Raw genomic sequence first — 13,859 nt, forward strand, 5'->3', positions numbered from 1 at the left:
AACCTTAACATGGAAATAGAATCAAACCTTAATGTGGAGTTAAAGATGGATGGAGTGCTTTCGCTTTCGAATAAAAAAAAACCTATGGATGGAGTGGAGGTTGTGAGGGTATTGAGGTGAGAATTAAGATAGAGAAATTTTTGTTATAAGTAAAAAAGATACAAAATACTTGGGGCCCATCTGGTAAGAGATTTCTAATAACGTTATTTAAGTATTGTAAAAATATGTATGAGTGACAAAGTGTTGTGAAAATACATATTATGGTGTTTAAACAACGAAAATTATTGTTTAAACAATGATACCAAACAAACCCTTGATTATTGGATATAAATAAAACCTTCCCCTGGCTAGTCTAATAGATTCTTCTTCCGTCTAATTCGACAGTCTCAGCACTGAAATCATCCAATCATTCTTGAATAAACCATATCAGGCACAGCCCACAACTTTTCATTCCCATTCTAAATTGCAAAGCGCATATGAAAATGTACATATAAGGTGCCAATAGCAATAAGGGTTCCAGTTATCAGTACAAGAATTTCAAAATGGCTATGGTGTTATCAGTTATGGTCAATCCAGCAACATTGGTCTGCATGGAATATACCCGCAAGCTTGCCATAGAGTACACAACAGAATAGAGATATAGCATTGTCTTGCAAATCAGCAATTTGTCCATTTGCAGCATTTTGAAAACCTTGCGAACAGAATAAACAAAACATATCTCAATATGTTTTTCCTTTCATTTGTACACCTTTTATAAAGAGGAAAAACAATTACACTGATCTGGTGTCTGTCCGCTATACCCCAAAACAAAAACCCCCCACATGACTACGGGCTATTAATTATGCATTAAACAAGTAAATCTGCTCGGCAATTTGAGTCATCAGTAATCAGAATAGTCATCTGAGCTATCAGTATAGTCATCTGAGCCATCAGTATCACTATAAGATTGTGGATCCCAAAACCTTGAAGCATGCTCATTTTCAAATTTGACAACAGGACAAGTAGCATTTTTAAAGTCCCTAAAGCGGACAACGCCAATTCCCTCACCACCACAAGCAGTAACAATACGACAACCATTTACTGCAAGGGCAGTGCACCCAGAGCCAGTAGTTGGTAAATCATCAGAACGGCAACTCAATGAATTTGTTTGTGTACCAGTGTCAGTCTCCCAAACATTAATGTTAAAATCCTTACGGCCTCCTGTAACTATTTTGTATGGATCCATGTGCAAGAATGACACCGAGCCTGTGTGTCCGCCCAACTCAACTATTGGTTCTGGTTTCGTCTCCTGGTTTCTTCTAATATCCCAAAGCAGTGCTCTGCAGCATTAAACACATATTTAGCCAAATAATGTTAAATATAAAATTTAGCATATATGTAGAATAACTTGAAATAATCCAGGGATCAAATAACTTGAAATATTCCAGGGATCAAAAAGAGGAAGAAAAATTAAAATTAAAATTAAAAATAAAAATATAAAAAATATAAAAAAAAAAATCCAATGACAATGAGACTACTGTCCCAGCATTGCCTTAGATGGTCCCCTTGTATAACTGAGTGAGTTGGGAACCACCAAAAATTCATTCAAACTGAATTCGGGTTTCATCTTACCTCCCACCAACACCAGTGCAGATCAAGGATTTTGAAGGCAACATCTCAAACGAGTGCAACTTTGGTTGATAATTTGCAGCAGTAAGAACTTTTTGCATTATCCTTAAATCGAATGCAATAACAGAGGAACCAGCAGCCACATAGAGCAGAGACTCATGGCACTTCACATTTGCAGGTGACCCAGAAAGAGAGGCCTTTCCCACACAGCATGATGAATCAACAGAAGATGATTTAGTTGTATCCCAAACCCTCACCTATCATAAACTCCATAATTGTTAAATGAAAAACCAATCTCAAGATTACAAGTTTCAAAAAAAAAAAAACAGATTTGTATTAGAAAATCCAATTGAAAAAATGAGGTGAAGTTCTTGATTCACAATTTTGGTCAGCAGTAGCCAGAACAATTGCTCATTATTTTTTTCCATACTCATTTCCAAAATGAAAACAAAGCTTAATACCCAGTTATGTTTGGCTGCATATATATCCCTGGCACTGATCAACCATCTACTCAAGTATAACAACAACTCATACAAATCAGAACAGAAAACTACAGCACTACTTTGTTTCACAAAAATCATAATTACGCCAAAAATTATGATCACTTGTCCATAAAATTCTATATTAGGCTTCAAAGCATGGAACATTTGCACGAATAATAAATGCCAATAAGCCCCAACTCAAATGACATCTCCTCTTATAAGAATATGGTGGAGGTTGAGGTTGTGGATTCAAGACCATTTGGTGCGTACATAATTTACCAATGATAAATAATAAAAACATATGCAGGAATTTAAATGGTAATTGGCACATAACACTAGGTTCCTCTCCAATTTCCTCATGGATAGCTTCCTTTTAAGGTTAAAAAATGGTCCAAATCAAACTAAGAAACTAAGAGCATGTTTAATTGCCTGTTTTAGAAATAGGTTTCATGATTTAAAGACAAAATGTGGTCGCCTCATTATAGAAAACTTGTTTGGCCAGTTATTTCCAAAAAGCATAACTTAAAAATGGTTACTCATTTTACTGTGCAAACACCAAAAAATTTAAATATCTTTTGGGCATTTTCCCTCCTTGTTTTCTGTTCTCAAATTACTATACACGCCATAAATTTTTTTTTTTTCATTCAGTCATTCCTCTCTCCCTCTAGATCATCCACCGAGGGTGGGAACAACAATGGGATGGGTTAGGGAGATCAAAAGGGTGGAGGGAGATGTCAGAGTACTTGGATTGATGGAGGAGGGCGATGATGGGTTCGGTGGAAGCATTCTTACAGAAGAGGCTGCAGGACTTCCTCCACCTATGTTGTCGTCTGCCTTCTTCTTTGTCCAAGCTATCCTTGCCAACATCTTCTTTATTGCTACTGTGCAATAACCTATCGCAGTCATGCTCTCAGTCTGTATTGCCCCCAATCAATCACAATTTTTCTTTCCACTCCCTCCTTGATCTTTTGTGGAGGCTGCATTTACAGCAGTGACATCTTCTAGTGGTGGGATTTTTTTGCACTTGTTGGGGATTTGCTGATTTGAGATTGTTGGAGTTTTGGACGTTTGCTGTTGCAATTTTTCTTTCTGGATTAGAAAATATATATAAAAATATAATAAATAAATAAAATTTCTTGAGGTGGTGGATTTTGCTGTTGTGATTGAGGTTCTGAACTGCTGCTGGTGGTTATGATTTTTTTTTTTTTCCATTTTTCATGGAAGAGAAGGATTGAGAGGAAAAAAGAAATTAATAGAGATAAATTTTCCAAACAAAGTTTTTTTTCTTTCACATTTAAAACTTATACAAAAAATGTTTGGGAAAATATTTTCAAAACCTGTTTTTGCCCATTTTGAAACATATTTTAAAAATGGTGAACCAAAAAGGCCCTAAATGATTTTCAACATGTGCAAGAAGTACAAATAATAATAAAATGTTCAAGTATGAATAGTAATTGTAACTATCAATTTGCTTGATTGACATGACAATTTGAGAGAATTGTAACAATACACCCCCTACCGTCAAAAATTGAGAGTTATATTAAATGGAAATTGTGGTTTTTTAATGTGATCAATGAGGGAAATTTCATAATTACACCCAATTTCCATCCCATTTAACATCCAATTTAGACAATAGGGGGCACATTCAAACAATTGAAAGTTTAAGGGACATTGTAAATGCAGTGAAAGTTTAGGGTGGAAAAGTGTAATTTCTCACCAAAAAAAGAGGTTGGCTCACTACTCCAAAACTGAATCAATGTTGGAAACTTATGTATAAAAACTGGAGAGAAAAAGAAAAAGGTTACATAAAACCTATAGTTAAGGGTACCTTGGAATCTCTTGAAAGGGTCACCAAAAGAGAAGTTTTATGCCTGGAAGAAAGGTGGAAGCAAGCATTGGTCAGTTCAGTTAGAAGAAATAGCAACCTGTGGCATAATAACAAAGATAATGATAACAAACAATTTAAATGTTCCAAACATTTTTTAAAAGTTCTTTATGAGACACAGCTGATTCTGTGGTTCGTTAATTTTTAAAATAAAACCCATTGGTTCTATATGTCACTCATGTCAATGAAATCTAAATCAAATGACACCTATCTCCCATAAGTACAGAATGGGCGGTGTGCTTGAGGGTTCCAAAACCCATTAGATGCATGTGTTACATAACAATTAAAAAAAAAAAAAAAACAGATTACTCATTGGTCAAATAATTATATTACACAAGCCGGCTGCAACAATGACAATAAGAGGTGATGATTCTTCTATCTACAACTGGATTCCTAATTCTTTAAGCATAAAACTAAGCAACTAGTCCTGATGAACTCTAAGACAAATGGCTTCCTCCCCTCATAATAATGAGATGGATGGTAATATCATGGGATTGAGTCTTTAAGACTCACTCAATGTGTGTATAACTTACAAAGAAAAATAAAATTAAAAGAGAGAGAGAGAAAAAGAGAGAAACATAACAAGAAGCATAATATAAGAGCAAACTTTTAAATCCTCAAAGATAATTAGTGTCCATTAATAAATTTGTTTTATCTTAGTCTAAGTGAATGAAAAACTCACCCTGCAACAGACATCAACTTTACAGATGACTCATGCCCATACAGAGTAGCCTTTAAAGCACTCTGGCCACGCTTGCCAACAGATTTAAGGGACCAAAGGCGAACGGTACCATCTTCCCCTCCACTTGCCAATACTTTGCTATTGCCATGACCTAACAATTTATCTGACAAGGTAAAGACTGGCCCATCGTGACCCCTAAAACGTCGGTGGCAAGAACCCTACAATGAAACCAAGAGACTAATAGATATCTAGGGTCTAGAAAAGGTAAAAACACGAACCCAGAAAGCTGATAAACAGTATCATCCTGCCACTGATAATAGCAACAATTACCATGAGACCAAGTATTAAATAGAACCAGAAATAATATTTGTTCCTCCAATTTGTCACAGTGAATGCAAGCATAGAAGATCAAGAACAGAGATCACAAGTATCCACAAATTTCACTTATTGTTTGCTAAAGGGTTTCAAACCAACATTATTTCATAAAATACCTCCCACCATATACGAATGGAGCGGTCACAGCTTGCGGTAACCAATACATTTTCTTCACTTTGTGTTTCACTTTGTAATAAAGAAGTTTCATTAAGGGGAAATGACCTGCAAATTGAACGATTATAAGCAAAAGGTAAGAAGGTTAAGACAGTTTTTTTTTTTTTTTTCAATTGGATAACCCTTCGCACGTGGAAATTGGAACTGTGCTAATAATTTTCATATAGTACGTTAAATAGATCTAAGGCTCACGTTAGGATGACATATAACAAAGAAAAGGCACATCACACATCATATGAGATGACACCTCTTTCTCTAGGAACTAAATCAATTTCTAAATTTTGCACATTTCAGAAAGAAATTTATAAGCAATCAGTTTGAAAATATGTAAAATGGAAGTCCAAGGGTGCAACCTGTAGTAAAAGACAAGGAGCCCAATGTCTATTGAGCATAGTCTATCAGCCTCACGAGTAGTTATCTTTTTATAAAGCAATACATGGGAAGAGAATACTCATGCAAAAGGGAGCCACTGCTAAAAAAATAGATTGCTAATATGATGCCTCTTATAACCTTTCCTGTAATAGCTCTCAGATACATCCCAATTTAGTTCATTTTCTTGTTTCTATAAAAAGTAGGAATCTACGTCCCACATTATCCTAGGAAATTATTAATAAGTAATTTGTACCCTCCCAGTCCAGTTTGATTACAAGTTTGACAGTGAAATGTAGATAACCTCTTAACTAATAATGGCAGTGATGAACACATGCAAGTGGCCCTCAATAATGGTTAAGAAATTACGATATCACTGCATGTAACATCAACTTCAGAACAAGAGAAAAGGCATGTAAGATTCTCACCTCATACAAGTTATGCTTGCGGTACCCTCACTTAGTATAAGGAGATCATAACACATTCTTCTTAAAAAGTTATCAATCTTTCTCATTTCAATCACTGGGCCCTAGTTAATGTGTACAGCAAAGTCAAAATCAGAATGAATGATACAGGACAATATCAACATGATAATAAAAGAACAAAAAATATATAAGCCTAAGAATCAACACTTAGGGGTCGCCTTGAATTGCACCAAGAAAGAAACTTAGGAATCAACACCAAAGCAGTTAGGAATTAGCACCCACCAATTTGGAAAATCTCCAATCTGAAATTTTATTCATCAAATGTCTCCTGTTACAGTAAAACCCCACCTGAAACCTTTTTATAGAGCTTCCAGGAATAAAAAAATAATCCTATCTAAAAACTAAAACTAATCTAGAAACTAATCCCAATCTAAAAGATAATCTCTACCTGAACTCAAAATAAAAGGAACAAGTAAAATCTTAAAATCTTAAATAATTTTATGAACATCTTATGAAAATCTGAAATAAAAATTCTTAACTAATCTTGGTTGTGCTCCCGGATCATACTCCCCTGGTTGGAGAAAACTCAACCTCAAGTTTGTGTTGAAGAATTAGGACTTTGGCACGTAACGCTTGCTTCAATTCAGAAATCACCTTGGGGAGCACTAAGAATAGAAAAACCTTACATTCTGCCACTTTATACTCTTATGGAATCATAAAAGCAGCATGTGGAATTGACATATAAACCTTTTTGACTTCATCAAGTGTAGATCTTCATGCACCATGTTGGATTCTTCAAGCATAGAGGGTTCTTGTTGTTTAGGCTCTATAGTAGACTCTTTTGGTTGCATGAACATTGAAACAACTTAAAATTGACATTTGTACTTCCATGTCAAGACCAATCTCCTCTATTACCGATATCTCATTATCAATCTCATCTTATATGCAGGTAGCAGTAAGCTCATTGTGATTTACCATCCTTGGGACTTCGATTTAATCAAGTTGGGTCTTCATTTGCTTCGTCTAAACAGTCAAGTCTTGAACAGCTTTCTTTAGATATTCTAAGTCTTGATGCATGGCAGATATAGTTCATGAGTAAGCGGAGTACAAGAAAATGTAAGAGCATTCATCTTATTTTGTGCAATTGGTTGTCAACCATTGCCTCATATTATCTCTAAAATCTTTTTTTTATAGGTATATTATCTCTTCAATCTTGAAAACTGTTAGGAGAAGATCGGGGTAGATTCTCATAAAAATATTGTTGGAAATATACAATACAAAGATCTTTCATTCTTTCCCAAGTAATTCAAGACCAGTTGCATCTAAAGTGAAGGTTCTTATCATGGCTCCAATACTAAAGCTCTACAAAAAAAAAAAAAAAGCTCTCATTTCGGCATACCAAACCTTTCACATATTATAAACCCAATTTTACAAAGAATTGATCCATCTTGAATTTCCAATTTTCAAAACCAATTGTTGAATTCCATAGGTGGTTTGGAGATACCGTGATGCTTGAAAAAAATAAAGTCTCAGAAAATAAGTGGAACAAAAACCTGAGTTGTTGTCTGGTTGATGTGCTCTAAACTGATAATTGTATGAAAGTCATCGGTTATACAAAGACCTTTCATTCTTTCCCAAGTAATTCGAGACTAGTGGCATCTAAAGTGAAGGTTCTTGTAATGGTTCCAATACTCCAAAGCTCTACAAAAAAACCCTCGTTTTGGACTACCAAACCTTTCTTTCACATAAGATAAACCCAATTTTACAAAGAATTGGTGTGGCTAAGCTTATGAAGTCCACTAATGGAGTTCTCTTTTGGGATGTAAGTTTCTTTAGGGGTGTGCATACTCGGGAATTAGAGGCTATGTTGGGTTTCATGGACACCATTTATGGTTCTTCAGTAAGGCGGTTTGGTGAGGATAAGATGTGTTGGAAACTTGATATAGACAAGAGGTTTATGGTTAAGGATTATTATAGTATTTTAGTGGACTCCAATGACTAATATTTTCCTTGGAAAAGTATTTGGAAATAGATGATTCCTTCTCGAGTAGCTTTCTTTGTTTGGACAGCCGCTTTAGGGAAATGCTTGACGGTTGATAATTTACAAAAAAGGAAAGTTTAGATACTGGAGTGGTGCTACATGTGCAAGTGTAATGGTGAATCGGTTGACCATCTCTTTCTGCATTGTCCAGTTGCTATGGACCTATGGTCTATGGTGTTGGGTTTATTTGGAGTAAGCTGGGCTATGCCGCAATCTATTGTGGGGCTTCTAGCTTGTTGGCCAGGCAGGTTTGGTCGTCATCAAAATGGTCATATTTGGTTAATTGTTCCCCATTGCTTAATGTGATGTCTTTGAAGGTAGAGAAATAGTAGGTGTTCTGAAGAAAATGAGAGATCCATACCAGACCTTAAGTTATTTTTCTTTAGAACTTTATTGGATTGGTTGGCTGCTATACAAAACCAATCATTCTTTTCTTTTATTGATTTCCTTGATTCTGGTAATTGTTGTACTTGAATTGTTGACCCCCTGTACACTCCCTGTGTACTAGGGTGTTCCTTTTTTGATATCGATAAAACTTATGACTTATCAAAAAAAAAAAGGTTTTACAAAGAATTGGTCGGTCTTGAATAACCAATTTTCAAAACCAATTGTTGAAATCCATAGGTGGTTTGGAGATGCCATGATGCTTGAAAAAAAATAAAGTATCAGAAAATAAGTGGAACAAAACCTGAGTTGTTGTCTGGTTGATGTGCTCTAAAGTGATGATTGTATGAAAGTCATGGGTTGGGTCCTACAGCCTGCTAATAGTTACTGTGCTTTTACAAGCTGGGTCCTAGTCTTTCAAAACTGGATCGGGTCAGACTTTGTTTTAAGAAATTCTAAGTTGTGGTCAAGTTTGAGACCTTCACAGGTACTTGGAGAAAAGTGGGAGAATGGCATCAGTGAGGCTGACAGCAGTCACGTGCAAAGAGGTCTGGAAGTTACAGCGGCGAACATGACTGGCCTTACCAGTGCATCTTGGCAACAGAAGTTGGCAGCAACAAGGTGGTTTGTGTCTCAATTTCACTGAGTCTGGGGTTTGTTTGGCCGGGTTGTGATCTGGGGTCCTGGGGTCCCTGAGAGTGACGGCAGCTGGGATTATGGGTTGCGGGTGATTTATGTACAGCTTGAAGGTTGTGTTCCCAGTGATGAGGGATATTTTTGTGGCATTCAAATGGCTGATTTGAGGTTTTTTATTTTAAATGGATGGATCAGTTTGCTTTGATACCAAGCTAATGCAAAGACAATATCAATAGGAAAATAAAAGAACATAAAAATAAATTTAAGATAACCCAAAGAATCAGCACTTAAGGGTTGCCAAGAGTCAGCACCAAGCAAGAAACTTAAGAACTAACACCTAAACTGTTAGGAATCAGCATCCAACAATTTGGAAAATCTCCAATCTGAAAATTTATTCATCAAACGTCTCCCATTACAATAAAACCACAAAAAGCCTTTTTATAGAGCTTACAGGAATAAAAGATAATCCTATCTAAAAACTGCAACCAATCAAGAATTTAAAATCAACAAGTGAAATCTTAAAATCTAAAATAATCCAACAAAAATCTGAAATAAAAATTCTAACATGATCTTGGTTGTGCTGCCACATCAATGAATGCAAAAGAAAGTTCAGAACCACTAAATTCTTCGCCCTCTTTTTCTTTCCTTTCCCCCTCAAGCAATACTTATAAAAGTGTCAAATCATTATAAATCCTATCACCAACAAAAAAAAATAACCTCAAAATACACATCATGAGACTTGTGCGCAAAGATTTCATAGAAATTTTATTAAATCCAATGCATCATGGAAAGAAAATATAACAAATGGAGTACTCATTTCAATACCTGCGAAAAGGTAAAAGTATTTTTCTCCAATAATATATGGTTGCAAGGTTTATGAAGTGCTAACATGTCACCAACAAAAGGATCAAAGAACTTGAACTTCTGCAATGCCGTGCGCCTCGCCAAATATGCTTCCCTCACTTCTAACGGTTGTGAGGAGTTAGAAGGTACTTGTTGTGGCCAATGTTCCCTATCCAATTGAATGCCAAATATACAACAAACATTTCAGTTATGTGAATATTTGTTAGATTAGTTAATTGTAACTCATTGGAGACATGAATTGAAAAAAAATTTTAAAAAAAAAATCTTAATTTTAAATATAGAATTTAATTTAAAACCACCCCAAACTATATGGAAATTATACGATTTATTCAAGTTAATGTTCCCTATCCAATTGAATGTCAAATGTGCAACAGACCCTTTAGTTAAAAAATTTATAAATAAGAGAGAGAGAGAGAGAGAGAGACCTTTAAATATATATAAACATAATAGAGGTCTTCTAATAACACATGAAAATTCTTTTAAATAGGTTTTAGTCACCGCTTATGTGAATTTTCTGTTATTTTTTTGTTATAGTGACTCATTGGAGACGTGAATTGAAACAATTAAAAAATCATGATTTTAAATTTAGGGTTTAATTTGAAACCACCCCAAGCTATATGAAAATAATAGATTTATTCATGTCTTTAATAAAGAGTATTCACTTGACAAAGGAAAGTGTAACCAATTGTCATGGAGAAAAGATAATAACTTTGTGCAACCACAGCTTTCTAGGACCCAACTTTAATTATATGGTATATGATATAGTTAAATTCAAGTTACAACTAGTATAACTTTTGGCCAATATTACACCACTTATTATCTTCTTATTGGATAAATATTTCACAAACCCACCTTTCAATTTATTTGTTTTTCCTATAGTCTCCACGCTCACCAAATATCAAGTTTATCAAAGATTAAGAATCATCTCAACCATGCCAAAGGCCTCATGCTTTAGTGGTGCCTCTCAGGTTTGACCCACCAACTCTCCCTATGTTGGTGAGAAAATATAAAAGACTTGAATGCAGAAGACCATCTGCATTACAAATATCAATACGTTTCACTTCCACATAGGCGACTTTTCATTCTTTTTCACTATCTTGAGCTCAGTGACAAAAACACTCACTAATTACAGTGAGCCTCACAAGAATTACTCACACAATAACAATTTGATAACACAAACCATTTACAACAAAATCCACAACCTAAATTACTTATCCAAGAAATGACGTTAGATATTTTCTCAATATCCATAGCTATAATTGGTATACATTTCCTTTAATAAAAATAGAAACCCAAACTTCATTTCATAAGTGATTTTAATACTATAATTGTTTTAAATGCCTAAAAAACTTATGCTATGTTTGGTTGAGGTGAAAACAAAAATTATGGAAAATGGAGAGAAAATTGTGATTTTTCATTTTTTGATTGAAGTGAAAAGGGAGAGAAATGAAAATTGGTGGGATGGAGTTTTTCCATTTGGGCAACCATTTTTATTCCTTCCAAATTAGAAAGAAAAGATGAAAGAAAATGGTATTGAGAAAGAAACTACAAATTACCCCCACTTTTCCATCAAAGGTGCAGCCTAGTGGTTGAAGGCTTAAGATGAGCTATAGACCCAAGCATCCATCTTGGGTTCGATTCCCGCTAGGAGTCCCCTAGATTATTTGATACATAGTTCTGACGGGTAGGGTCATGTATCCGTGATTTACTCCCCATGGGTGGATCCAAATTTGGTGAGATTTCCATGTTAAATAATAATATAACAATAAGAACATAATAATACTATCTATCATGTCACTCTTCAATCCTTTCTACCAAACACACAGTGGACGACAACACAAATAGTTTCTATCTTCCCAACATTTTTCCATCAATCCAACCAAACAGAATCTTACCCTGCTTTTGGGAGGAGGGAAATGAATGAAAATAAATATTTTTGAATATTTCTTTCATTCCTTTGTTTGGGTGTTTAAATAGAACAAATGGAAAATCATTCATTTGTTTGGAAGTTTAAGAGCGAGAAAATGGAATTGGTAGAACGGATCGAATGAAATGAAATAAGGTTTATGAAAATTTTCACAATAAATCCTAAAATAGCCTTGTACATTCAGCTATTTATTTATTAGTAATATTGTTATAAAATAATATTACACTGTTCATTATAAAGGTGTTATATATAGGTAAGAAAAAATATTATTAAAAAAAAAAAAAAAGACTACTTTATGCAAAAAAAACATAAAACATCTAAAAAAATACAAAAGAAACAATAACTCTTTACAAGAAAAAAGTTAAGAGAATCACTAGATGTGAGTCTCCAATCAAATAAGGTGCCAACAAAAGAGGCAAGCAACTGAAAATCAAAACCCTCCAAACGAGGTTACTACATTTCATTCATTTTCATTTCTTTATTTAAAAACATCCAAACGAAATCGCTTCATTCCATTTTATTTCTCTATGAACTCTCAAACAAAATGCAAGAATCAACAATGTATTTAGGAACGAAAATAAAAAATGATCCAAACTAAAAATGGTGTAATATAGACTTTGGCCACCAAAAAAAAAAAACAGTAACATAGAACCTGAACCAGCGGAGCCAAATGGAGTTGGAATAAGCAACGCGTTTGAGGTATTTGCAGGACATGGCTAAGTTGGAGAGGTCTTGGAGGTTGTCGAGGTAGCTTGCACAGTGAGCCAACGAGTCCACGTCCAACTCCGTTATCTTCGTCATCGTCGATTGCGATTGCAATTGCGATCGTGTTCGTCGTGATCGCGGTGGCGATGAGTCCGCCATGTTCGAAGAAACCCTAGAAATTGCAATTATAATTTACACGGGGATTTGGAGACATAGAGAGAGATTTGGGAGTGAGTGAGTGATTGATGTGTTTGTTTCTATAAATATTGTGTGAATATTTAAGGCGCGAAAATTCACGCGGGTACGAGTTTTGTTTTTTGAGTTGACAAACGAGCTAAGGCCGTACAACCAGTTCAAAATTGATTAATTTTCATTTTTCAATTACCTCCTACTTTTCAGTTTTCTCTATTTAAAAAATCAAATATATTTATATATATATATATATATATAAAATGTGTTGAGACAAGTTGAGAATTCAATTAGAAAGGATCATTTTATTTCAAACATGGATTGAGCTTGAATTTTTCAAAAGCTTAATTCATTATTCGTTTTTCAAATAAGTTTAAGTTTACTTACGAGGCACTCAATTTAATTATTCTTTTCTCATATATAATCAACAACATAATTAAATTTTGTTACTCTTTACATATGTATGTTAATAATTACTAAAAAATAAATTATATTGTTTGAGCTATAATTAAATATAACAGTTTTTGTTTCTAAGCTTATCAATTTTTTAGTTACCAATCTTATATTATTAAATACTAGTATGTGGTAGCACGTGAATGGATATATTATTAATCATGAGTTTATTTATATTTAAAATGCTCAGTTAAGTCTAAATTCATATTATTAACCAGAAAATTCCATTAACAAAATTTAGCAGTATATATATTTTACACAGAAAAATGAACCTTGGTGACAATGTTTATCCAAAAGATCCATTCATGCTTTTGAATCTTCAATCTCTATTAATGATTGAAATTTTCACAGCTTAAAAATTTTAAAATTAAAAAAAAAAAAACCTCAGAGTTGTACTCATTTTGTAGTTTTACGATGGATCATTTTGCAACATAATAGGCATTTGTGTGAAGAAAAAACCTCTGAAGTTCCATGGCTGATAAAAGAAATTCTCTCCAATCTTTTTTTATAGAGAGATGGGTTTATGCGTGTTTTTATACATCCTTCATAGTTGTATTATCACAAAGCAGGTCCAATGGATTTAGATTGGTACTACCGATTCCCAAAGCATGAATGTTTAATGTGTTATTAATTTCATCTCATTGGCTTCTGCACATGATA

The 13,859-nt window shown here is 34.2% G+C and overlaps 1 protein-coding gene across 4 annotated transcripts; it reads right to left on the bottom strand.

Annotated features, from left to right (window-relative positions):
• Nucleotides 1-648: 648 nt before the first annotated feature.
• Nucleotides 649-12,790, bottom strand: LOC115976824 (probable serine/threonine-protein kinase PkwA). Of its 4 annotated transcripts, none has more exons than XM_031098318.1 (8): nucleotides 12,505-12,790; nucleotides 9,887-10,073; nucleotides 6,004-6,104; nucleotides 5,149-5,254; nucleotides 4,658-4,875; nucleotides 3,919-3,961; nucleotides 1,612-1,865; nucleotides 649-1,319 (listed from the first exon to the last, which is right to left on the bottom strand). In XM_031098318.1, the coding sequence occupies exons 1-8, from the start codon at nucleotides 12,714-12,716 to the stop codon at nucleotides 881-883; spliced, it is 1,560 nt and encodes a 519-aa protein (XP_030954178.1). In that variant the 5' UTR covers nucleotides 12,717-12,790; the 3' UTR covers nucleotides 649-880. The 4 variants fall into 4 exon arrangements, with proteins under 4 accessions (XP_030954178.1, XP_030954181.1, XP_030954180.1 ...); XM_031098321.1 differs by lacking the exon at nucleotides 12,505-12,790 and adding an exon at nucleotides 6,283-9,754 and having other exon boundaries at nucleotides 9,887-9,968; XM_031098320.1 differs by lacking the exons at nucleotides 9,887-10,073; nucleotides 12,505-12,790 and adding an exon at nucleotides 6,283-9,878.
• Nucleotides 12,791-13,859: the final 1,069 nt, after the last annotated feature.

This window comes from Quercus lobata, chromosome 2 (genome assembly GCF_001633185.2).
Source record: "Quercus lobata isolate SW786 chromosome 2, ValleyOak3.0 Primary Assembly, whole genome shotgun sequence".
NCBI classification, from domain to species: Eukaryota; Viridiplantae; Streptophyta; class Magnoliopsida; order Fagales; family Fagaceae; genus Quercus; species Quercus lobata.